The 24121-nt window shown below is 48.5% G+C and overlaps 1 protein-coding gene across 1 annotated transcript in view; it reads right to left on the bottom strand.

Moving 5' to 3' along the window:
* Window positions 1-23817, bottom strand: part of NUP107 (nucleoporin 107) — a 45029-nt gene extending 21212 nt beyond the window's left edge. Inside the window, exons 1-12 of the mRNA XM_054400003.1 lie at window positions 23810-23817; window positions 22801-22886; window positions 22202-22291; window positions 21175-21287; window positions 10619-10754; window positions 9734-9837; window positions 7545-7672; window positions 6861-6909; window positions 5080-5151; window positions 4050-4138; window positions 1877-1955; window positions 858-971 (exon numbers count right to left, since the gene is read on the bottom strand). Of these exons, the coding sequence (XP_054255978.1) occupies window positions 858-971; window positions 1877-1955; window positions 4050-4138; window positions 5080-5151; window positions 6861-6909; window positions 7545-7672; window positions 9734-9837; window positions 10619-10754; window positions 21175-21287; window positions 22202-22291; window positions 22801-22886; window positions 23810-23817 (1068 nt within the window). The remainder of the gene's footprint in view (window positions 1-857; window positions 972-1876; window positions 1956-4049; window positions 4139-5079; window positions 5152-6860; window positions 6910-7544; window positions 7673-9733; window positions 9838-10618; window positions 10755-21174; window positions 21288-22201; window positions 22292-22800; window positions 22887-23809) is intronic.
* Window positions 23818-24121: the final 304 nt, after the last annotated feature.

Here is a 24121-nt window from a genome sequence, read left to right as displayed (position 1 = left end):
CCCTCTGACCATCTTTGTGGCCCTTCTCTGGACAAGCTCCAGCATGTCTATATCTTTCCTGGATTTTTCAGTTGATTTGGACTTCCAAACCCCTCATGCACTTCTAAAAATAGCAATCCCCTTTCCCATAATGACACTCAACAGCCTATGCACTAACACAAATAGGTTTCCTTCAAAGTGAGTGCCAAGAGGCTGGAGCCAGGCTCTGCTGGGTGATGCCCAATGACAGCACAGGGGGCAATGGTGGAAGTTGTTAAGGCATAGGAAGTTGCATGGAAACAGGAGGAAAAACGTTTTCCCTGTGAGGATGCCAGAACACTGGAACAGGCTGCCCAGGGGGGTTGTGGAGTCTCCTCTGGAGATATTCCAAACCTGTCTGGATGTGTTCCTGTGTGATCTGCTCTAGGTGCTCCTGCTCCTGCAGGGGGATTGGACTGGATGATCTTCCAAGGTCCCTTCCAATCCCTAACGTTCTGTGATTCATATTCCTAAGTCTAAGTTTCTTTTTCTCCCCACCCCCATTACTCAGATGTCATTATACAATCATAGGGCCTAATATAAAAGAATTGGTTTCCAGCTCAGGCCTTTAAACACCACCAAAATAAGCCCCATAGTATCTATTTTTCCCCATAGTATCTATTCCACACCCAAAATTACGTGACTAAATTCAAGATTTTGTTAAAATACTAATTTACTAGTCCATCACTGTCAGTACTGGTAATAAATTGAAAATTAAATCACTATAAACCAAATTCAAACAGACATTTTAGTAAGCAGCTTTTCATTATCTCTAATAAGAAGATTTAAATCAGTTACAGTAGTTAGCCAAGAAGATAGGATAACTTTCTGCAGCTCACCTCATCTGTCATTCCTGCTCTGATGAGAGTGAAGAGATACTTCAATAACCTCACATCGTCTTCTTGGTCCAAATCATCAAGTGGCAGTTTCTGTCTTATAGGAGCATCTGGATCCTGTAAGGAAGAAAGTCACATCCATCCATCCATCCATCCATCCCCACAATACCTACACATCTCTTGTGATGATTTCCTGCCCTGCTTCATAATTTGGAGTCACTGTTTCATCTTGGCACAACAATCTGTACAACCCATGTCATACCTAACATGATACTTCCCTGTCTTTCCTCTCTCATTTCTTTCATTCCTCTTCTGCCACTGTTCCTATTAGAAGGAGTCGTTGCAATGTATTTACTTCATCACTTTGGTTTTCACCCTAAGCTTCTCATCTTCCAGCTCTCTTCACCTTCAAACATCCTTTCCCCTTCTGCCTCTCTACCTCCACTGTTTGAGAAGGCTTTTCAGAACAGCTGTACTTGCTTCTGTTTAATCCAAGCAGATGCTCTCAAGCCAATAGGTATCTTGGATCCCTCTCAAATTGAATTAATCTTCTATGACTGTTCATTACCTCCTGCTGGACAGTCCTTTCTTTCCTTAACTTCCCTCCTATTACATTTTACTGTAGTAGTTCTCACAGAATCCCATCAGGGCTTGGTTTCATTGTACTAGTTACTGTATGAAGACAGTAAACCCTTATCTGCAAGGACTTCCAATGAGTTTTATGAGCTTTTCTGGTTAGGAACATGAGTTTGCTTCAGACATAGAAAGTGCTAACAAAGCCATTTACTTCACCACATGGGTATTTGTGATGGGGGTATGAAAGTGAAAGAAAAGAGAAGCTCACACATCCCAAAAAGAACTTCAGTGATGCCCTGCCTCACAATTTCTGTTCTCATTTTTAGGTAGTGCAACTACTTTTGGGTAGTACAACTATCTAAAACTCAGTGGAAGGCTGTGAAAATAGTACATCTGCTCTCTCCAAACCATTCTGAAACCAAACCTTATGTTTAAAGAACACTTACCAACTCTGTTACTAGGGCTCTACAACTTCCCATGTAGGTGTTTAGCTGTCGTTGCTTCAGGATATGGAGTGTGTTCTCCCTGAGGGCAGTGAAATGTTTTTCAGAAAAAGGGGATTTTTTTTAAACTATCTTTTCATAAGACACAAATGTTGAAGATCTTTTTTGTTACATGAAATGTGGTTAGAGACAAGAGACACTGAGTTGGGTTGGTTTAATCAATGGACTGTGTTACTGTTGTGGAAGTGCAGCACTTCACAAGTTAAATACCAGAATCACAGAAACATTCAGGTTGGAAAAGATCCTCAGAAGCACCAAGGCCAACCAATAACCCTACTCTGCAAGGCTCACCCCTAAACCACAGCCCCAAGCACCACAGCCAAACCACCTTCAAATACAGCCAGGCTTGGGCACTCCACCACCTCCCTGCCCAGCACATTCCAGTCCCTCACCACTCTTGCCATGAAAAAAATCTTTCCTACTGTCCAGTCTAAACCTACCCAGTGGCAGCTTGAGGCCATTCTCTCTTATTCCATCACTAATTACCTGGGAGAAGAGACCAGCACCAACTTCTCCATAAACTCCTTTCAGGTAGTTGTAGAGAGCCAGGAGGTCTCCCCTCAGCCTCCAGGCCCTTCACAGCTTCCTTGCCCTCCTCTGCACTGGCTCCAGCACCTCCACATCTCTCTTGCATTCAGGTGCCCCAAACTGGACACAACACTCCAGGTGTGGCCTCCCCAGAGCTGAGTCCCAGGGGACAATCTCCTCCCTGCTCCTGCTGGACACAGCATTGCTGATCCCAGCCAGGATGCCTTTGGCTTTCTTGGCCACCTGGGCACACTGCTGGCTCCTCTTCAGCTGCTTGTCCATCAGCACCCCCAGATCCCTTTCTGCCAGCAGCTTTCCAGCCACTGCCCCAAGCCTGTAACATTGCTTGGGGTTGTTGTGACCCAAGTGCAGTCCCTGGCACTTGGCCTTGTTGAAGCTCCTGCTGTTAACACTGGCCATGGATCCCATCTATCCAGGTCCCTCTGTAGAGCCTTCCTACCCTGGTGCAGATCAACACTGCCACCTAAGTTGGTATCATCTGTGAACTTCCTGCTGACACACTCTGTCTTCACCAACATCAATAAAGATGTTAGACAGAAGTGGTGCTAACACTGAGTCCTGAGGAACACCACTTGTGACTGGACACCAGCTGGACTTAACTCCATTGACCACCACTCTTTGGATTCAGGTATCTTTGATTTCTTCCAAAACCATCCAATATTTCAATTATTTGTGTATTTAATGGATTGATGCAGGAGCAAAATTTCCTCTTAGTGCTCACTATAAACTCAGTCTAGCATAGAAAGTTAATTTAGGATGAAAACCTGATTCCAACAGCCTGTATTCACTGGCCATGAAAAGGAGGTTTGTTCTAGACCTCTACTGTGACAGGTAGTCTTTGGTCTTCTCTACTGTAAACCCCACCATTGGTAATGAAGACGACAGTAACAGCTTCAGGTGAAGAGTCAATGACACAAAGAGACAACAAAAGCTGAAAGAGGCAAAATTAAAGCCAAAGAAGTGACCATCTGAGATATACATCATAAAAATGGTTTTATGCAGAATAAACAACAGGCTGATCAGCATGTGAGTCTCTCTTGTTGTGCCTTATTATGAAGCACCCAATCTGCATCCAAGTTAAGATTAAGTAAATTGTTTGGTGGTTTCTCTTCCTTGCATCCTTTCCTCCCAAAACAAAATCCTGTTCTTAAGGGGACCTACAAGAAAGCTGGGGAGGGACTTTTGAGGGTGTCAGGGAGTGATAGGGCTAGGAGGAATGGAGCAGAACTAGAAGTGGGTAGAATCATATTGGATGTAAGGAAGAAGTTCTTCAGCATGAGGGTGGCGAGACACTGGAACAGGTTGCGCAGGGAAGCCTCATCCCTGGAAGTCTTTAAGGCCAGGCTGGATGTGGCTGTGAGCAACCTGATCTAGTGTGAGGTGTCCCTGCCCATGGCAGGGGGCTTGGAACTAGATGATCCTTGAGGTCGCTTCCCACCCTGACAATTCAATGATTCTATACAAGAATTTAAAGAAAAGAAGTGAATGTACTGAACAACATTTAAAAATTCTGTGAACTCTGCATACAGGCTCCCATCAAGTGTAATTAGAGAAAGTCTGTACTCACCAGTATACAGATTTGGCATAAAATTCAATATTGTCAGAGAAGTCACCAATTTCATCCTTAGCAATGCTCTCCAGCCAATCTACCACCAGCTGGAATAAAATTAAATTGCATTTTATAAACAAACATGCAACAAAAAATGTTTTATCTCTCTTCCTCTCATTTCTGGATCTACTCGTTATCTACATGGTAACCAAAGGCATTACACATCCTGTAGACTATTCCACTTTCATTTTAAGTACCAAGTATGAATGTTGTCCAGGCACTTCATCCCTATTTCTCAAGAGATGCTGCAGTAAATACAGTGCTACTTAATAGTTTATTAGTCACCATCATCAGCAACAGATGCTCCAAATGGGAACAGCTCTCAGCCTTCCATCCTCTTCAAGCTAGCCTGAAAAACTTCTCTGATCTTGCACTTATGCATTATTTTTATGCATACAAAGAGTAACCCACTTCAGTGAATATAAACAAATAAATAATAATGATTAAAAGTATGAGAAACAGTTTTAAAAGTAAACAGAGCATTACTGTTACAGGACCACAGGATGTCAGGGGTTGGAAGAGACCTCTGGAGATCTTTGAGTCCAACCCCCCTGACAGAGCAGGACCCCAGAATCTAGTGGAGGTCGCACAGGACCACATCCAGACAGGGCTGGAAAGTCTCCAGAGAAGAAGACTCCACAATCTCCCTGGGGAACCTCTTCCAGCTCTGTGACCCTTACAGTAAAGAAGTTTTTCCTCACGTTGAGGTGGAACTTCCTGTGAGGTACTTGATATCCATAGGACCCTGTCCTATCACAGGCACAAGTGAGCAGAGCCTGCCCCTCCCTCTTGACCCCCAGCCCTCAGATATTTATAGTCACTGATCAGATCCCCTCTCACTCTTCTCCTTTCCACACTAAGCAGCCCCAGGTCTCTCAGCCTTTCCTCATCAGGCAGTGCTTCAATCCTTCTTCATCATCATCATAAACATTTAAGTGTCTACTGATCTATCTACTTCCATTCTCATCTCAAAAACTTGAAATCCTACCTGGCTCTGTCGAACAAGTGAGTCTTTCTGAAACAAGTTGTCTACGTGTGTTTTTTCACTGGCAGTTAAAACCTGTTTAAGAAAAAGCTGATGATTACTTCATGGAAAAGCCAACTTGTCAACAAAACCACAAACACCAAACTGAACACACACTAACTCAAACCTTTCTCCAAGTTCAGCATGCTAACTCTCCCCCACCCCTTTTTTCACAAAAGGATGACACTATACATTTGTTTTATTGGGTGAACTTTTACATCCAGTTACACTAAAACTGACCACAGAAAGATTCTACATAGTAGATCCACTGATTCCACTGACTGCACTCATATTATCCCATTATACCCATTCAATTACTGTATACATGAAAAAGATGACATTTCCCAAGACAATAGGGACACTTATCATGGACAAGTAAAAAAACAATTAACCAAACAAAACAAAACTCCCCTTAAAATATTCAAGCCCAGAACCTTCATCTTTCAATCACAGAATCACAGAAGGTTAGAGGTTGGAAGGGACCTTGAAAGATCATCAGGTCCAACCCATCTGTCAAAGCAGGATCACCCAGGGGAGTCCACACAGGAATGCATCCAAGTGGGGTTGAAAGTCTCCAGAGGAGACTCCACAACCGCCCTGGGCAGCCTGCTCCAGGGCTCTGTCACCACCACTGCAAAGAAGTTTCTCCTCATGTTGAAGTGAAACCTTCTCTGTTCAAGTTTGTCTCCATTGGTCCTTGTGTTATTACTGCACACCACTGAAGAGAGCCTGGCCCCCTCCACTTGATACCCACCCCTCAGCTCTTGAGAGACATTGATCAGATCCCCTCTCAGCCTTCTCTTCTCCACACTAAACAGCCCCAGGGCTCTCAGGCTCTCTTCACAGGGGAGATGCTCAAGTCCCCTAAGCATCCTCCTGGCTCTCCATTGGATTCTCTCCAGCAGGTCTCTGTCTCTCTTGAACTGGGGAACCCAAAACTGGACACAGTATTGCAGGTGTGGTCTAACCAGGGCAGAGCAGAGGGAGAGAACCACCTCCCTAGTCCTGCATTAATTTAGCTCTCATTAGACTTGCAAGAAAAAGAGAAAATCCATTTTCCTATAAAACACAGGCATAAGGAGGTTGTTTTTTGGCACAACTGAACTTAAATTAATAGTGACATTTTAGCAGCAGGAATTCCAGAAAGTATTTTATGACTGTTTGAAAAAGCAACTCTGATCATAAATTTGACAAAGGCAGAGTCTCATTACTTATTGTTTTGTCTTTCTAAGCATATTCTGGCAGCAAAGGCTGGAATCACTGTATTGATATAGACAAGAGGGCTACAGCTGAAACAAGAAGGCTGAAAATTTTGGATTTCTCTTGAGGTAAATTGGAATCAGGATTGCACAGGCTAGACAGCTTGAGACCAAATGTTCTTTTGGGTAAAGCAAAATTATCTCTGCTCTATGGAAATGTTACAGCTACTGATGCAACTTTTAAAAACAGTTAATGATTTCTAGTGGATCTTTCAAGTGTATGTGGAATACATAAAAAACCAAAACATAAAATATAGTTTAGAATATTTTTACACTAGCATTTTCTCTTAAAACTCAGTATTTAAATTCACTTTTCACTATATATATAAATATAGCATTTGCTTCATTTTTTGTTTACATTCTTTCACCCTTAAATTTTCAGTGGCTGCAATACTGAGCTTGTAAAAATAAAATGCAAGCATTTAGTTTGTATTTAGCTTATTATATTGTTTAAAACAAACCCAGCCCCATAAATTCCAAGCTTACTGTGACATCAAATGCATTTTCATCTTCCAGTGCAGACTGTATTCTGTCCCTAGAAACGAAAGTGCAAAGTGTTAATGATCAAAAAGCTAAGAAAATTCAGCAGAATGCATAAGTGAAAGTGCTTAAAATGCCTTTATAATAATGTTCTTTTTCAAAAACACTAGAAGTAACCAAGGTAAGAATAAGAACAGGCCTCTTTACAACTTCAATTTCAGTACAAAGAGAATAAACAGACTGAAGGGGGTCTACAAGAAGGATGGAAAGAGACAGTTTACAAAGGCCTGTGGTGACAGGACGAGGGGCAATGGCTTCAAACTACAGAAGAGCAGATTTAGAGTGGATGTTAGGAACAAGTTTTGCACCATGAGGGTGGTGGAACACTGGAACAGGTTGCCCAGGGAGGTGGTTGAGGCCCCATCCCCAGAGATATTCACGGTGAGACTCAACAGGGCTCTGAGCAACCTGATCTAGCTGAGGATGCCCCTGCTGACTGCAGAGGGGGTTGGACTGGATGACCTTCCAAGGTCCCTTCCAGCCCAAACCATTCTATGATATACATATCAGCACCTAGTTCCTTGAAGAGATCATTACCAGGTACTTAACTGCTTCACTCCATATATATACACACATATACGAGAAAGCCAGCTTAGTACAAAAACATAATGTACTTTTCAAAGGAATTACCTGTAAAGTGAGGACAAGAGTCTCCAAGTTACCATCTCCTGCTTGAGAAGCCACAGGACACTGGCAGTTTTGGAAAACTTTTGCTGCCCAGGAGTTGCCCGATAAACTATTTTCCCTAATATATTCACCTGCAACAAATTCATTTACACAGAGTTAATACTGCCTGTCATGATACTTTTTTTTCCTCCCTAACATTTCCATTATCTTGAATGCTTTCAACAACCAAGTCTGATTATCATCTACCTGTTTTGAAGAGATGATAATTCTGCACCAATACTTATCACTAAAAATTAATTATTAACAGAGCCTAGAGTTCATGCGCTAAGGGAGTAGATTTGTTTCACAACACATTGTACAAACTCAGGGTAAAAGCAGCTTATGTTGATCAATTAAAAAGCACTGAAAGACCTGGAGGGAGAGAAGGCAACCACTGGGGGATGGAAAATAAAAATAAAACCAAATAAAAATCAATTACCCCCCCCCCCAAAACAACCCAAAGCCCCAAACAAACAAAAAAACACCAAACAAACAAAAACCCCCAAACAAAAAACCCCCACCAAACAAAAAACACCAAAGACCCCCAACAAAAAACACCAAACAAAAACCCCCAAACAAACAAAAAACACCAAACAAACAAACAAAACCCCCACAACACCAAATCAGAACCAAAGCACCAAAATCCTCAACTTCCTTTCCATATACATCAATATCAAACATTAAGTCAGTCCTACTGGTAGCTGTGACAGCATTTATGCGTTTAGCAGTGTCTGCAAAGTACCTTTCCTTTCCTAGCTTTATTAAATAAGGAAACTCAAAATTGTTGGTTACCACAATTTATAGTATTACCAAAAGGAAATTCTGGGGTTTTTTTCTCCCTTTATTTATTATGAAGAAAGCTTGGGACAATAAAGTCTTCCCCATCAGTAGCTTGTTCCACAGCTCCTACTACTTCTGAGAACAGCCCCAAACAGTACACAATTTGTCTGGCATCAAAATATTAACCAGTTTTCAAGTGGGAGGTGAACAACAGATTTGGAGAAAAGAATGAGATGTACCATCATGGTGCAAGAGCACAACCTTTTGTTACCTTTTATTACCTCCCAGAAAATATGAGAAGAGTTCAGGGTTGCTAGGAGCCACTGGGTACAGGATTTCAGCGTACACTGAAGGACAGAATGAGAACTCAGGGCTGTCCCCTGCCCCCATTCCCAAGCCCTGTCAGCAACATTGGAGCCAATGCTTGGAGGGGCATCCTTCCCTCTACTTTTGTAGAGTCCTTGGCAACATACAGTCAGCTCTACTAAATTCCACGTGTCTTAAAATAACCACTCCATGTTCCATGACCTTGTAGATGGTATCCATATTCTCAAACAGAAGGGAAGAGACTGTCTGTTCCATTTCAGCTCAGAAATTCCACCATCTCACAAAATAACCAAGTTCACATTTATTTTCTTTCTTTTGTCTGCTTCCCACTTGGGAACACAACTGTGGTTCATGCCTCATTAAAGATCTCAGCATTCTCCAACTCAGCCCCAATGATAAATCTGCACAAAACAGAGCTGGCAACCTTCTACTACAAAGGCATTTTCTTAACACAGACATAGGTGTGAAGTCTGCTACTAAAAATAATCTGCCCACCTATCTCATGATCTTATTGATGGAAGCATCATAATTTCTTCCTTTCAAACTGTCAGTCCCTGCTGATTCTGAACTGTCAGTCGACAGCCAAGTAAAAAAAAAAAAAAACCCAAACTCTCTAGAACCTTAAATCTAATATTGAGATCACTGCTGCCAGCTTGTTAGTCATGTAGCAGTAAACCCTTAACACAATTTTATTTACTTATACCAGAGAAAAATAAGAACATTTTAATCCATCTTAATATCATGAACCACAAAAAAACTCTACATCTGCTCATGTTTATTGTCACTTGACACTCGCAGTGACACAGCAGCCAGATGATATTTTTAGCATGCAGGAAGCTACACAATGGGTATTCCTGTGCCAAAGTATAGTGTATGAGGAAAGAGATGCTATTCAGTCTGGTGTTCAGTGACTCATAAGGCTGCAACCAGCTGGAAGAATTAAAGTATCTATGTTAAGCCCTGTGACTTCTCAGCTTGAAGGAAAACAGCAGTATTACTTTCAGGAGGGACTACAGAGGAAGTAAAAAGCCAAAGAAATGACTTACCTGACTGTTACAAATACCCTCATACTCATCCACAAGATCAAAAATGGTAGTTGATGTATGCTTCAGAAAGGAATGCAGGAAATCTGAGTACATGCTCATAGTAGCTAGAACAGATTTAAGAAGAAACACACATATTAGTCAAAAAGGTAAAAAAGGCCAACAGTCCACAAGAAGAATCCTTCTGATGATGAAATATCTCATCTTTCGTAAGTCTAAACGAGATCACTGATAATATGAACTACTTCTATCTGGAAGGTGTCCAGAGAAGGGCCATGAGGATGATCAGAGGCCTGGAGCACCTCTCCTGTGGAGACAGACTGAGAGAGTTAGGGTTGTTCAGTCTGGCGAGGAGAAGGCTCCAAGGAGACCTTCTTGTGGCCTTCCAGGATCTGAAGGGGGCTACAAGAAAGCTGGGGAGGGACTTTTGAGGGTGTCAGGGAGTGATAGGACTGGGGGGAATGGAACAAAACTAGAAGTGGGGAGATTCAGATTGGATGTTAGGAAGAAGTTCTTCTGCATGAGGGTGGTGAGACACTGGCACAGGTTGCCCAGGGAGGTGGTGGAATCCTCATCCCTGGAGGTTTTTGCAGCCAGGCTGGATGTGGCTGTGAGCAACCTGCTGTAGTGTGAGGTGTCCCTGCCCATAGCAGGGGGGTTGGAACTGGATGATCCCTGAGGTCCCTTCCAACCCTGACAATTCTGTGATTCTGTGAAGTAGATTGGTTTTGCCAAAGAATTATCAGCAAAATAATACAGAAAAAAATAAAAACAACAACCCAACATCAAACAACAAAACCAACCAAGCCCCCCCAAAAGAACACATATACTTAAATACCACAAAGAGAAAGTGTGGTCACTTATTATGAATACTTCAGACTGTCTCACCAGCTTCCCCAGGATCATCCTCACGCAGCAGTACAGCACTCATAGTGACATCTTCTGTCATATTTAAAGTGTCTAGATTCCCAAACATTCCTGTCTGCTGAGGTGAGAGGGACATTGTCCAGTTACTTTCATCCAGCTAAAAGCATAACAAGAACAAAAGGACATTAAATAGCATCCTCAGGCTAGTAGAGACCTAGCTCCATGGGTTTTTCCCCTTTTGCGTATAGACAGAGCAATCCTTAAAAAGTAAAAAAAAAAAAATTATAGTGAAATAATTGCCTTTAGATCAGGCACAACAATGCCTTTAAGAAACAGTTCCTAAAAGATAAATTTTAATTTGAAGTTAAAAAAAAAAAAAAAGGAAAAAGAAATGATTAATTGGAGCCTTTCCAGCCCTGTCTGGATGTGTTCCTGTGTGCCCTGTGCTGGATTCTCTGGTCCTGCTCTGGCAGGGGGGGTGGACCTGAAGATCTCCAGAGGTCCCTTCCAACCCCTAACATCCTGTGAGCCTGTGATTTTTATTTCAGGAAATAACTAAAAATAGAAACAAATCTAACAAAAGTTTAAAACCTTTTAAAAAACATATAGGAATTTTCATCTTGAAACAAAGAAAGCACTTTAAAGTTTTATATTCCATCACCTGGGATTGTTTAGTCTGGACAAAAGGAGACTGAGGGGACACCTTCTGGTTCCCTACAACTCCCTGAAAGGAGGTTGGAGTGGGGTGGGTGTTGGTCTCTTCTCCCTAATATCAGGTGACAGAACCGGAGGAAATGGCCTGAAATTGTGCCAGGGGAGGTTTAGGTTGGATATTAGGACGGATTTCTTGCCAGAAAGTGTGGTCAGGTATTGGAACAGGCTGCCCAGGGAGGTGATGGAGTCACCATCCCTGGAAGTGTTCTAGAAATACATGGCCATGGCACTTCAGGACATGGATCAATGGCCACAGTGGTGTTGGTTGGACTCAATGGTCTTGAAGGTCTTTTCAACAAAACAATTCTATGATTCTATGAATGTTTACTTAATATTTTTGTCTTTCAGACCAAAAAGAAATGGAATAACACTACCTAAGTTGTAAAGCCCCTGCAGAGAGTTAAGCAAATTAGTTAAAGTTTGACTCAGAACCACTGACCAGTCTTTCAGTGCTCTTGGTGAACTGCTCAAAACCATTCCATTGCAGGAAGCAACACATGGTTCCAATGACAGCAAACACCAGAATTTGTTGGAGAGGAAATAAAGACACACCTGTACATTGTGGGGGGGATTTCAGAGCAACTACTTGAGAACATATCTGAGCAGCAAAAATGGCCAGACAGACAGTATGTATACTGCACTGTTTCCATGACAGCAATTGTTTTCTCAGCAACAATCAATGCTACATGAAGACCTAGAGATGTGCCACTAGTTTATTCTTTTTTCCAGACTCTTCAAACAGTCCCACCCAAACAAGTGCAAACAGGGAAGTAGATGACATTGCTGTAGCACTCTGGTAAGCATAACAGAAAACTGTGGATATGGAATCAGAGAATAGTAGGGGTTGGAAGGGACCTCTGAAGATCATCTAGTCCAACCCCCTCTGCTAACACAGGTTCCTCCTGATCAGGTGGCACAGCAGGTTTTGAAAGTCCAGAGGAGGAAACTGCACACTCTGGGCAGCCTGTCCCAGTGCTCTGTCACCCTCAAAGAAATGGAGTTTCTACTCAAGTTCAAGTGAAACCTACTATATTCTAGTTTGTACTTGTTACTCCTTGACCTATCATTGGCCATCACTGAGAAGAGCCCAGCCCCATCTCCACCCTTTAGACACATGCATTTATAAGATCCCCTGTCATTCTTCCTTTTATGTCCCAGTTTCTACCCACAGGATTTCTCTTGCTTGATCTCTCTATGCTGTCAGCTCAAGTCAACAAGGAACATTCAGCAGTGGCAATGGTCAGTTCTGGGGCCTAGTGCTAGACTGAGGCAGACACCTGAGGAAGCACAGAGAGACCCAGCAGGAGCCCAGCCCACACCTGAGAAAGGTGTGCACAAGTTGATGACGTTAGGTCAAGTGGCTGAGTTGCAAGGAACAGTTATAAGGCTATGCAATACTACCTACCTACCCATCCACCTACCTACCCATCCACCCGCCTACCTACCCACCCATCCGCCTACCTACCCATCCGCCTACCTACCTACCCATCCGCCTACCCACCCATCCACCCATCCGCCTACCCACCCATCCGCCTACCCACCCACCCGCCTACCCACCCACCCATCCGCCTACCCACCCACCCATCCGCCTACCTACCCATCCACCTACCTACCCACCCATCCGCCTACCTACCCACCTACCCATCCGCCTACCCACCCACCCGCCTACCTACCCACCCACCCATCCGCCTACCCACCCATCCGCCTACCTACCCATCCACCTACCTACCTACCCATCCGCCTACCCACCCATCCGCCTACCTACCCACCCACCCATCCGCCTACCCACCCACCCATCCGCCTACCTACCCATCCGCCTACCCACCCACCCATCCGCCTACCTACCCATCCGCCTACCTACCCACCCACCTACCTACCCACCCATCCGCCTACCTACCCACCCGCCTACCTACCCACCCATCCGCCTACCTACCCATCCGCCTACCTACCCACCCATCTGCCTACCTACCCATCCGCCTACCTACCCACCCATCCGCCTACCCACCCATCCGCCTACCTACCCACCCACCCATCCGCCTACCTACCCATCCACCTACCTACCCACCCATCCGCCTACCTACCCACCCATCTGCCTACCTACCCACCCACCCCTACCCACCCATCCGCCTACCTACCCACCCATCCGCCTACCTACCCATCCGCCTACCTACCCACCCGCCTACCCCACCCATCCGCCTACCTACCCACCCACCCATCCGCCTACCTACCCATCCGCCTACCTACCCACCCTCCGCCTACCTACCCACCCATCCGCCTACCTACCCATCCGCCTACCTACCCACCCATCCGCCTACCCACCCATCCGCCTACCTACCCACCCACCCATCCGCCTACCTACCCATCCGCCTACCTACCCACCCATCCGCCTACCTACCCACCCATCCGCCTACCTACCCACCCACCCATCCGCCTACCTACCCACCCGCCTACCTACCCACCCACCCATCCGCCTACCTACCCACCCATCCGCCTACCCACCCACCCGCCTACCTACCCACCCATCCGCCTACCTACCCATCCGCCTACCTACCACCCATCCGCCTACCCACCCACCCGCCTACCTACCCACCCACCCATCCGCCTACCTACCCATCCCACCTACCTACCCACCCATCCGCCTACCTACCCACCCATCCGCCTACCTACCCATCCGCCTACCTACCCACCCATCCGCCTACCCACCCACCCGCCTACCTACCCACCCACCCATCCGCCTACCTACCCATCCGCCTACCACCCACCCATCCGCCTACCTACCCACCCACCTACCTACCTACCCATCCGCCTACCTACCTACCTACCCATCCGCCTACCCACCCACCCGCCTACCTACCCTACCACCCATCCGCCTACCTACCCATCCACCTACCTACCCACCCATCCGCCTACCTACCCACCCATCCGCCTACCTACCCACCCGCCTACCTACCCACCCATCCGCCTACCTACCCACCCATCCGCCTACCTACCCACCCATCCGCCTACCTACCCATCCGCCTACCTACCCTACCCATCCGCCTACCCACCCACCCATCCGCCTACCTACCCATCCACCTACCTACCCACCCATCCGCCTACCTACCCACCCATCCGCCTACCCACCCACCCGCCTACCTACCCACCCACCCATCCGCCTACCTACCCATCCGCCTACCCACCCACCCATCCGCCTACCTACCCACCCACCTACCTACCTACCCATCCGCCTACCTACCCTACCTACCCATCCGCCTACCCACCCACCCACCCACCTCCGCCTACCTACCCATCCACCTACCTACCCACCCATCCGCCTACCTACCCACCCATCCGCCTACCACCCATCCGCCTACCTACCCACCCATCCGCCTACCTACCCACCCATCCGCCTACCTACCCATCCCCTACCTACCCACCCATCCGCCTACCTACCCACCCATCCGCCTACCTACCCATCCGCCTACCTACCCACCCATCCGCCTACCTACCCATCCGCCTACCTACCCACCCATCCGCCTACCTACCCATCCGCCTACCTACCCACCCATCCGCCTACCTACCCACCCATCCGCCTACCTACCCACCCATCCGCCTACCTACCCATCCGCCTACCTACCACCCATCCGCCTACCTACCCACCTACCCACCCATCCGCCTACCTACCCACCCATCCGCCTACCTACCCATCCGCCTACCTACCCACCCATCCGCCTACCTACCCACCCATCCGCCTACCTACCCACCCACCCATCCGCCTACCTACCCATCCCCTACCTACCCACCCATCCGCTACCTACCCACCCATCCGCCTACCTACCCACCGCCTACCTACCCACCCATCCGCCTACCCACCACCCATCCGCCTACCTACCCACCCGCCTACCTACCCATCCGCCTACCTACCCACCCATCCGCCTACCTACCCATCCGCCTACCTACCCACCCATCCGCCTACCCACCCATCCGCCTACCCACCCACCCATCCGCCTACCTACCCATCCACCTACCTACCCACCCATCCGCCTACCTACCCACCCATCCCGCCTACCTACCCACCCATCCCACGCCTACCCACCCATCCGCCTACCTACCCACCCGCCTACCTACCCACCCATCCGCCTACCTACCCATCCGCCTACCTACCCACCCATCCGCCTACCTACCCATCCGCCTACCTACCCACCCATCCGCCTACCCACCCATCCGCCTACCTACCCATCCACCTACCTACCCACCCATCCGCCTACCTACCCACCCATCTGCCTGCCTACCCACCCGCCTACCCACCCACCCATCCGCCTACCTACCCACCCATCCGCCTACCTACCCATCCGCCTACCTACCTACCCATCCGCCTACCCAACCACCCGCCTACCTACCCATCCGCCTACCCACCCATCCGCCTACCTACCTACCTACCCATCCGCCTACCCACCCACCCATCCGCCTACCTACCCATCCGCCTACCCACCCACCCATCCGCCTACCTACCCATCCGCCTACCTACCCACCCACCTACCTACCCACCCATCCGCCTACCTACCCACCCGCCTACCTACCCACCCATCCGCCTACCTACCCATCCACCTACCTACCCACCCATCTGCCTACCTACCCATCCGCCTACCTACCCACCCATCCGCCTACCCACCCATCCGCCTACCTACCCATCCACCTACCTACCCACCCATCCGCCTACCTACCCACCCATCTGCCTGCCTACCCACCCGCCTACCCACCCACCCATCCGCCTACCTACCCACCCATCCGCCTACCTACCCATCCGCCTACCTACCTACCCACCCGCCTACCTACCCATCCGCCTACCCACCCATCCGCCTACCTACCTACCTACCCATCCGCCTACCTACCTACCTACCCATCCGCCTACCTACCCATCCGCCTACCCACCCACCCGCCTACCTACCCACCCACCCATCCGCCTACCTACCCATCCGCCTACCCACCCACCCATCCGCCTACCTACCCACCCACCTACCTACCTACCCATCCGCCTACCTACCTACCTACCCATCCGCCTACCCACCCACCCGCCTACCTACCCACCCACCCATCCGCCTACCTACCCACCCATCCGCCTACCTACCCACCCATCCGCCTACCTACCCACCCATCCGCCTACCTACCCATCCGCCTACCTACCTACCCATCCGCCTACCCACCCATCTGCCTACCTACCCATCCGCCTACCTACCCACCCATCCGCCTACCCACCCATCCGCCTACCCACCCATCCGCCTACCTACCCATCCACCTACCTACCCACCCATCCGCCTACCTACCCACCCATCTGCCTGCCTACCCACCCGCCTACCCACCCACCCATCCGCCTACCTACCCACCCATCCGCCTACCTACCCATCCGCCTACCTACCTACCCATCCGCCTACCCACCCACCCGCCTACCTACCCATCCGCCTACCTACCCACCCACCCATCCGCCTACCCACCCATCCGCCTACCTACCTACCTACCCATCCGCCTACCCACCCACCCATCCGCCTACCTACCCATCCGCCTACCCACCCACCCGCCTACCTACCCACCCACCCATCCGCCTACCTACCCATCCGCCTACCCACCCACCCATCCGCCTACCTACCCACCCACCTACCTACCTACCCATCCGCCTACCTACCTACCTACCCATCCGCCTACCCACCCACCCGCCTACCTACCCACCCACCCATCCGCCTACCTACCCATCCACCTACCTACCCACCCATCCGCCTACCTACCCACCCATCCGCCTACCTACCCATCCACCTACCCACCCATCCGCCTACCTACCCACCCATCCGCCTACCTACCCATCCACCTACCTACCCACCCATCCGCCTACCTACCCACCCATCCGCCTACCCACCCATCCGCCTACCTACCCACCCATCCGCCTACCTACCCATCCGCCTACCTACCCACCCATCCGCCTACCCACCCACCCACCTACCTACCCACCCACCCATCCGCCTACCTACCCATCCGCCTACCCACCCACCCATCCGCCTACCTACCCACCCACCTACCTACCTACCCATCCGCCTACCTACCTACCTACCCATCCGCCTACCCACCCACCCACCCACCCGCCTACCTACCCATCCACCTACCTACCCACCCATCCGCCTACCTACCCACCCATCCGCCTACCCACCCACCCGCCTACCTACCCACCCACCCATCCGCCTACCTACCCATCCGCCTACCCACCCACCCATCCGCCTACCTACCCACCCACCTACCTACCTACCCATCCGCCTACCTACCTACCTACCCATCCGCCTACCCACCCACCCACCCACCCGCCTACCTACCCATCCACCTACCTACCCACCCATCCGCCTACCTACCCACCCATCCGCCTACCCACCCATCCGCCTGCCTACCCACCCACCCGCCTACCTACCCATCCGCCTACCTACCCATCCGCCTACCTACCCATCCGCCTACCTACCCACCCGCCCGCCCACCTACCCACCCATCCACCTACCTACCCATCCACCTACCTACCTACCCATCCACCTACCTACCCACCCATCCACCTACCCACCCATCCACCTACCTACCTACCCATCCACCTACCTACCCACCCACCCCCCTACCTCCCCATGTCTTGGCTCCTCTGAACTCATAGTTTCCCAGCCCTGCTCCCATAGCAGACACCACTCTAAATGAGGCATCTCATCCGCTGGTGACCCACAGCGGCAGGACTGTGATTCAGCCTCCACCTTGCAGTGTCGGCACTGAAAGCTGTTAAGAAGCTGATGGTACTGCTCTGGGAGGAGTGTCTGACAGATCAGAAGGCTGTGCTGCCATTCAGCAAGGCCTGGACAGGCTGGGGAGCTGGGGAGAGAGGAACCTAATGACATTCAACAAAGGCAAAGGTCTGCACCAGGGGAGGAATAACACCACACACACCAACATAGGCTAGGGGCTGCCCTGCTGGAATGGAGCTTTGCAGAGAAAGAGCTGAAGAGTCCTGGAAGACAAGAAGTTAACCATGACCTAGCAGTGTGGCCAAGAAGGCAAAGGGTGTCCTGGGGTGGATTAAGAAGAGTGTTGCCAGCAGGTTGAGGGACATTATCCCTCCTCCTCTGCCCTAGTTAAGCCACTTCTGGAGTATTATGCTAGGCTCCCCAGTTTGAGAGAAACAAGGTACTACTGGAGAGAGTCCAGTGAAGGGCTACAACAAGAAGTAGGAGCTGGATAACTGCAACTGGGGCATCTCTCTTACACAGAAAGGCTGAGCAATTTGTGGCTCTTTAGCCTAGAGAAGACTGAAAGTGGATCTTATCAATGATTATCAATATCTAAAGGGCAGGTGTCAAGAGGGTGGGGCCAGACTCTTTTCAGTGGAGCCCAGTGACAGGACAAGGGGCAAGAGGCACAAACGGGAACACAGGAAGTTCCATCTGAACATGAGGGGAAGCTTCTTTGACAGTGAGAGAGCACTGGGAGAAGCTTCCCAAAGAGTTTGTGGAGTCTCCTGTTTGGGAGACTTTCAAAAACCACCTCAGCACATTCCTGTGTGACCTGATCTGGACTAGATGATCTGCAGAGGTCCCTTCTGTGGCAGTTCAGGCTGGGTGCCTCCTGTTACTGCCACATCAGTTACACCTCTGGTGTCCCGAGCGTCCAACCCCGTAAGGTGAACACAGGAATCAGTCTATTTCCACCCAGAAATCCTGCCCCCTATCAATCCACCTGCAAAGTCACTCTCCTCCTCTTTCCTCCCTCTCTGCCCCCGTGGGAGATGCTCTCTATCAGGTAATGGTGGGGGAGTATCCAAGGCCTCCTACGCCTGTCTAGGCCTAATGCCAGGAGGAGAAAGTGGGGGGGGGGGGCAGTCTCAGACCTGGCCAGCCTGAGACCAGCCTAGCAGTGGGGGGTGAAGAAAGAGCCCTGGGGGTTTTGGGTATACCCTCAAGTGGGGAGAAGGGAAGAACTGGGAGGCCTTTGGGTGTTGTGTAAGGGACTCTCTATGCCTTGGGATATCTTTGCCACTATGCTTTGTAGTTTTTCTGTAGTTTCACCAGTTGCTTTTCCATTTAAACTTTCCATCACTCTCCAATCTGTCTGTGTGAGTGTCATTCTTTTGTCCCTCTCGGGGCAACAGAGGATCTCTCTTGCCTCAAACCAGGACACCTTCCAATTCCCACCATTCTGTAGTTCTGTGATTATTGTCCTCTATCTGACCAGAACACAGAATGCACTCTGACTGCAGCATAAAAATGACAAGAAACTCAGTTCCAGTAAAATCCTATCAGGTCTCTGTGGGAAATACAAAAATGGCTGAGGAGTGTTCTTATCTATCAGCAAGTAAATTTCCATAAGACACAATTTTAAGTCCTTTTTTCCAATGTCTTCCTGTGAAAGCTTTTTCCAGTTCCAAGCCTCCCCCTGCTAACCTAAACTGGATTCAGTAAATGCTAACCTAAAATGCACTCAACTCATAGAACACTAGTTCAGAATAAGAGGCTCTGAATCAGGGGAGAAGTGCCACTGCTAAGAGCTGTTAATCAACAGGGCTCCAAAACTTGATAATTTAAGGCTAAAAAACAGGCTGTCACAAGCTAGAGAAACAAATACAATGGAGAAGGAATCAGAAGAAAAATGCCACTGCTAAGAGCTGTTGATCAACCACGCCCCAGAACTCGATAATTCAAAGGGAAAAAAAAAAACTGGCTGTAACAAACTAGAGAAACAACTAGAATGGAGAAGAAATTAAAATGCACATAGAAGACAATTGCTTTGAGTTAATTTTAAAATAAACAGAGATAAAACACTTCAGATGTCCCTACTGATAGCTTTTCTAATGAGTGTTTTTCCAAAGGCATTACAGTAGAAGTTCATTAACGTCATCTGAAAAGCCATCAGAAGTGCTTGTTCTTTGAAGTCCAAACATCCAAGTGAAGCCTACTCCTGGAAGAGTGCTAAAATAAGAAGAATTCTGAAGATTTAACTTGCTGACATAGAGCAACTGTCTTTGAAGAATGTGAAACCAAGCAAAGTCAGGATTTTTGCACTCACAAGCTGATGAGACAAGGGTTGGCTTAACTCACATGGTGTAGTTACCAGGTCCTTAAAACCTTCTATTATTTTCTTAATGCGTCATCCCAAAGAACAAAACTAATAAATACTACTAGTAGCAAGCAGTAATACTGGTACCAGCAAGCTTCTACCACCCAGAGTTTATCCTTGATGCAAAGAGCATTGAAACACTGTAAGCATGTATCACAGTGTATCAGAGGTTGGAAGGGACCTCTGGAGATCTTCCAGTCCAACCCCCCTGCCAGAGCAGGACCAGAGAATCCAGCACAGGTCACACAGCAACACATCCAGATGGGCCTTGAAAGTCTCCAGAGAAGGAGACTCCACAAACTCCCTGGCCAGCCTCTTCCAGTGCTCTGGCACCCACACTGTAAAGAAGTTTCTCCTCATGTTGAGCTGAAATCTTCTATGTCCAAGTTTGTCTCCATTGGTCCTTGGCTTATTGCTGTGCACAACCCAAAAGAGCCTGGCCCCCTCCACTTGACCCCCAGCCCTCAGCTATTGAGAGACATTGATCAGATCCCCTCTCAGCCTTCTCTTCTGCAGACTAAACAGCCCCAGGGCTCTCAGTCTCTCTTCACAGGGAGATGCTCAAGTCCCCTAAGCATCCTCCTGGCTCTCCCTTGGACTCTCTCCAGCAGGTCTCTGTCTCTCTTCAACTGGGGAGCCCAAAACTGGATGCAGTATTCCAGGTGTGGTCTCACCAGGGCAGAATAGAGAGGTTCATGTAATTTCTTGTAAGTTTTATAGGAACAGAAGAGGGAAAAGGTGGTCTAACAACAGCATCTTACCATTGACATATTGCTGAAAAGTCCAGAATTTGATAGAATTACAGATTTTCCTCCTGTTCCCAGGATGGCAGACATATCTGATGGCTTCATGGAGCTTCGAGTTAGTGCAGTAGCTGAAAGAGAGAGAGACTTTTCTGAAAAGAAGTATTTAAGGCCACTCTTCTCTAGCAAGGAGCTCCAATGGAAATCCTGTAATGGAGACCAAAGTATTTATGAAATTCTGCTCCATCACACAAGGAGACAAACCAACCTAATGGAGACATAACTTGCTTCTTTCTGCTCTACCCTCACCCCCTCCAAAGCAGTGTCAGCTAGGAAAGGTTGTTAAGGACCTCTAAGGACAGAGACCCTACAGAACATCTGGGCAGTGAGTTCTACTGTTTAATCACCCTTACAGTAAAAAAGCTTTTTCTGACATTTAAACAGAACATAGATACATATATATATATATATATATATATATATATATGTATAACGTTGTGCCTAGTGTCTCTTGTTTTTTCACTGGGTATTACCAAGAAGAGCCTGGTTGTCTTTTTACTCCGTCCCATCAGGTATTTACGTACATTGACAAGATCATAGAATCACAGAATTGTCAGGGTTGGAAGGGACCTCAAGGATCATCCACTTCCAATCCCCATGCCATGGGCAGGGACACCTCACACTACAGCAGGTTGCTCACAGCCACATCCAGCCTGGCCTTAAAAACCTCCAGAGATGAGGTTTCTACCATCTCCCTGGGCAACCTGTGCCAGTGTCTCACCACCACCCTCATGGTGAAGAATTTTTTCCTAACATTCAATCTGAATCTACCCATTTCTACTTTAAAATCCACTTAAGCCTTCTTTCCCAGGCTAAACAATCCTGGCCCTTCTCAGCCTCTCCTCAGATGTAAGACACTCCAATTCCCTCATCAACATGCAGCCTTCCACAGGGCCCACTATGGTGTGTCCCTGCCTTCCTCCTTATGAAATTTAATTAATGATGAAATCTAATCATATAATTCTTAGAAAGCAAGCAGTCTTACCTGGCTGGCGAAGCAGTGAACCAGGAGTTTGGGACAGCAACCGGCCTCTGGGTGTCATGTTTCCAGAGGTGTCATCCAGGGATGCAAGAACTGATTAAGTAAGTTAAGAAACATTCTCCTGAACATAACTTTGGCTCTATTCCAAATGACTGTGAATGCTTAGAAAGGAAAAACATTTTGCTGTAACTCAAATGTTATGAGGATTACACATTTTGTCTGTAAAAGTCAAGCATTCATCAAGTCTCGTTCATAAGGCTGTAGAGCTAAAAGGGATAGTGCAAAGTAAAGCACAGAAATATAAGCACAACAAGTCAGGGGCTTCTCACTCCTCGTAACTGGTTAGATCAAAGAGAATACTTTTGCCCCATAAGGAGCTGCTTTATGCTACATGATCTGAAGACCTCCAGAGGTTCCTTTCAACCCCTAACATCTTGTGATCCTGTGATCTGCACTTTAAACAGGTATAAAACTAAGTTACAGAGTAATTCACAGTATATTTGAAAACCATTCTTGGCATGCTCAAAATCAAAGCCATGATAAATACATGCACCTCGTGAACACAGCAAGCAACGACTGAAGTCTTGAAAGAAAAAGGATACTAGAAACTTTTTTCTGAGAGCTTGGCTTCCATGCAGGTCTAGCCATGTCTGCATCACAGGGGGATGACAAGTCTGTAAAACCATTTCTGGGGAACAGCAACACAGGCACCAAGTAAGCAAGGAAATCCAAGCAGATAAACAGAGACTTTGTCTTTCCTGCTCCAAGTAAATGCACAACTAATAACTTAAACACGAGTCGAATCATCCTCAGTTCTAGTACTGCTATCCAGTTTCCTCAACAGAACCCTAGTATTGCCCAGGCAGGTAGTTGAGGCCACATCCCTGGAGATATCCAATGTCAGGCTTGACAGGGCTCTGGGAAACCTGATCTAATGGATCAGGGGGACTGGACTAGATGACCTTTGAAGGCCTCTTCCAACCCAAACTATTCTATGATTCTACTCTCAACAGCTCAAGAAAATGCATTTGCCTGCAATCCCACACTTTGTTACGCCAACACCACAAGAGGTGTTTACTTATTAAAAAAAAGAGCTATTTAAAGATACAACAGCATAAAATTAAGATTTCAACTGAAAAAATAAATTGAAAGAATGACATCATTTCACTAATTTCACTTTTTTTTTTCCTTCAGATACATAAAATCACTCAGATTACTAGTAAAAAAAAGCGGTTGAAAACTACTAAAAATGCAAATGAGAAGCTGCAGGTGGACTGCGAAGGCCGCAGCCGGGACTGTCCAGGAAGACCTGTCTGTAGAGCACCCTGAGAAAGCCTGGCTCAACTATTCCTGGGCAACCAACAATTCTGCAAATACATTCCAGAAGAAATCAAAGAGATCTAGACGTTTTGGACATCAGGAAAGCCTTCCATACCCGTCCGCGATCGGTCCAGCCCTGCTGTTTCCCACCCCACACTGTCAGCACACCGCTCCCCGCTCCTCCGCGGCCGCTCCACGGGGATGTGTCACACATCACACCGTATCGCGGGGCCCCCCACTCCCTTCCCGAACGATCCGCCGGCCCCAAGCTGCCCTCGCCGCGCCGCCCACCTGTCCATGGCGGCGTCCGGCCCAGCACAGCCGGGGCTCAAGCGTTCCCGCCGCCGCTGGAGCCGGCCGAGCCCCCCGGAAGCAGAAGAACCAACTTCCGCCCGCGGGGGTGGGGAGGCGGCGGAGCGGCAAGCCGCGCATGCGCCGCTGCTGGTACCGCCCTGGGCTGGGCTGGGCTGGGCTGGGCAGGGATGGCCCCCGCCCGCTAGGCGCCGCCCGCAAGCGGCCTCGGGGCAGGCCGGGCGGGAAGGGCCGCACTGGGCTCGGTTGAGGGCAGCCAAGGCCTGTCAGGCCGCCGCGCAGACCGGGCCA

The sequence above is a fragment of the Indicator indicator genome, chromosome 3, assembly GCF_027791375.1.
Source record: "Indicator indicator isolate 239-I01 chromosome 3, UM_Iind_1.1, whole genome shotgun sequence".
NCBI classification, from domain to species: Eukaryota; Metazoa; Chordata; class Aves; order Piciformes; family Indicatoridae; genus Indicator; species Indicator indicator.
The sequence above is the reverse complement of the archived record's forward strand: the minus strand, read 5'-3'. Positions and strand labels throughout refer to the sequence as shown.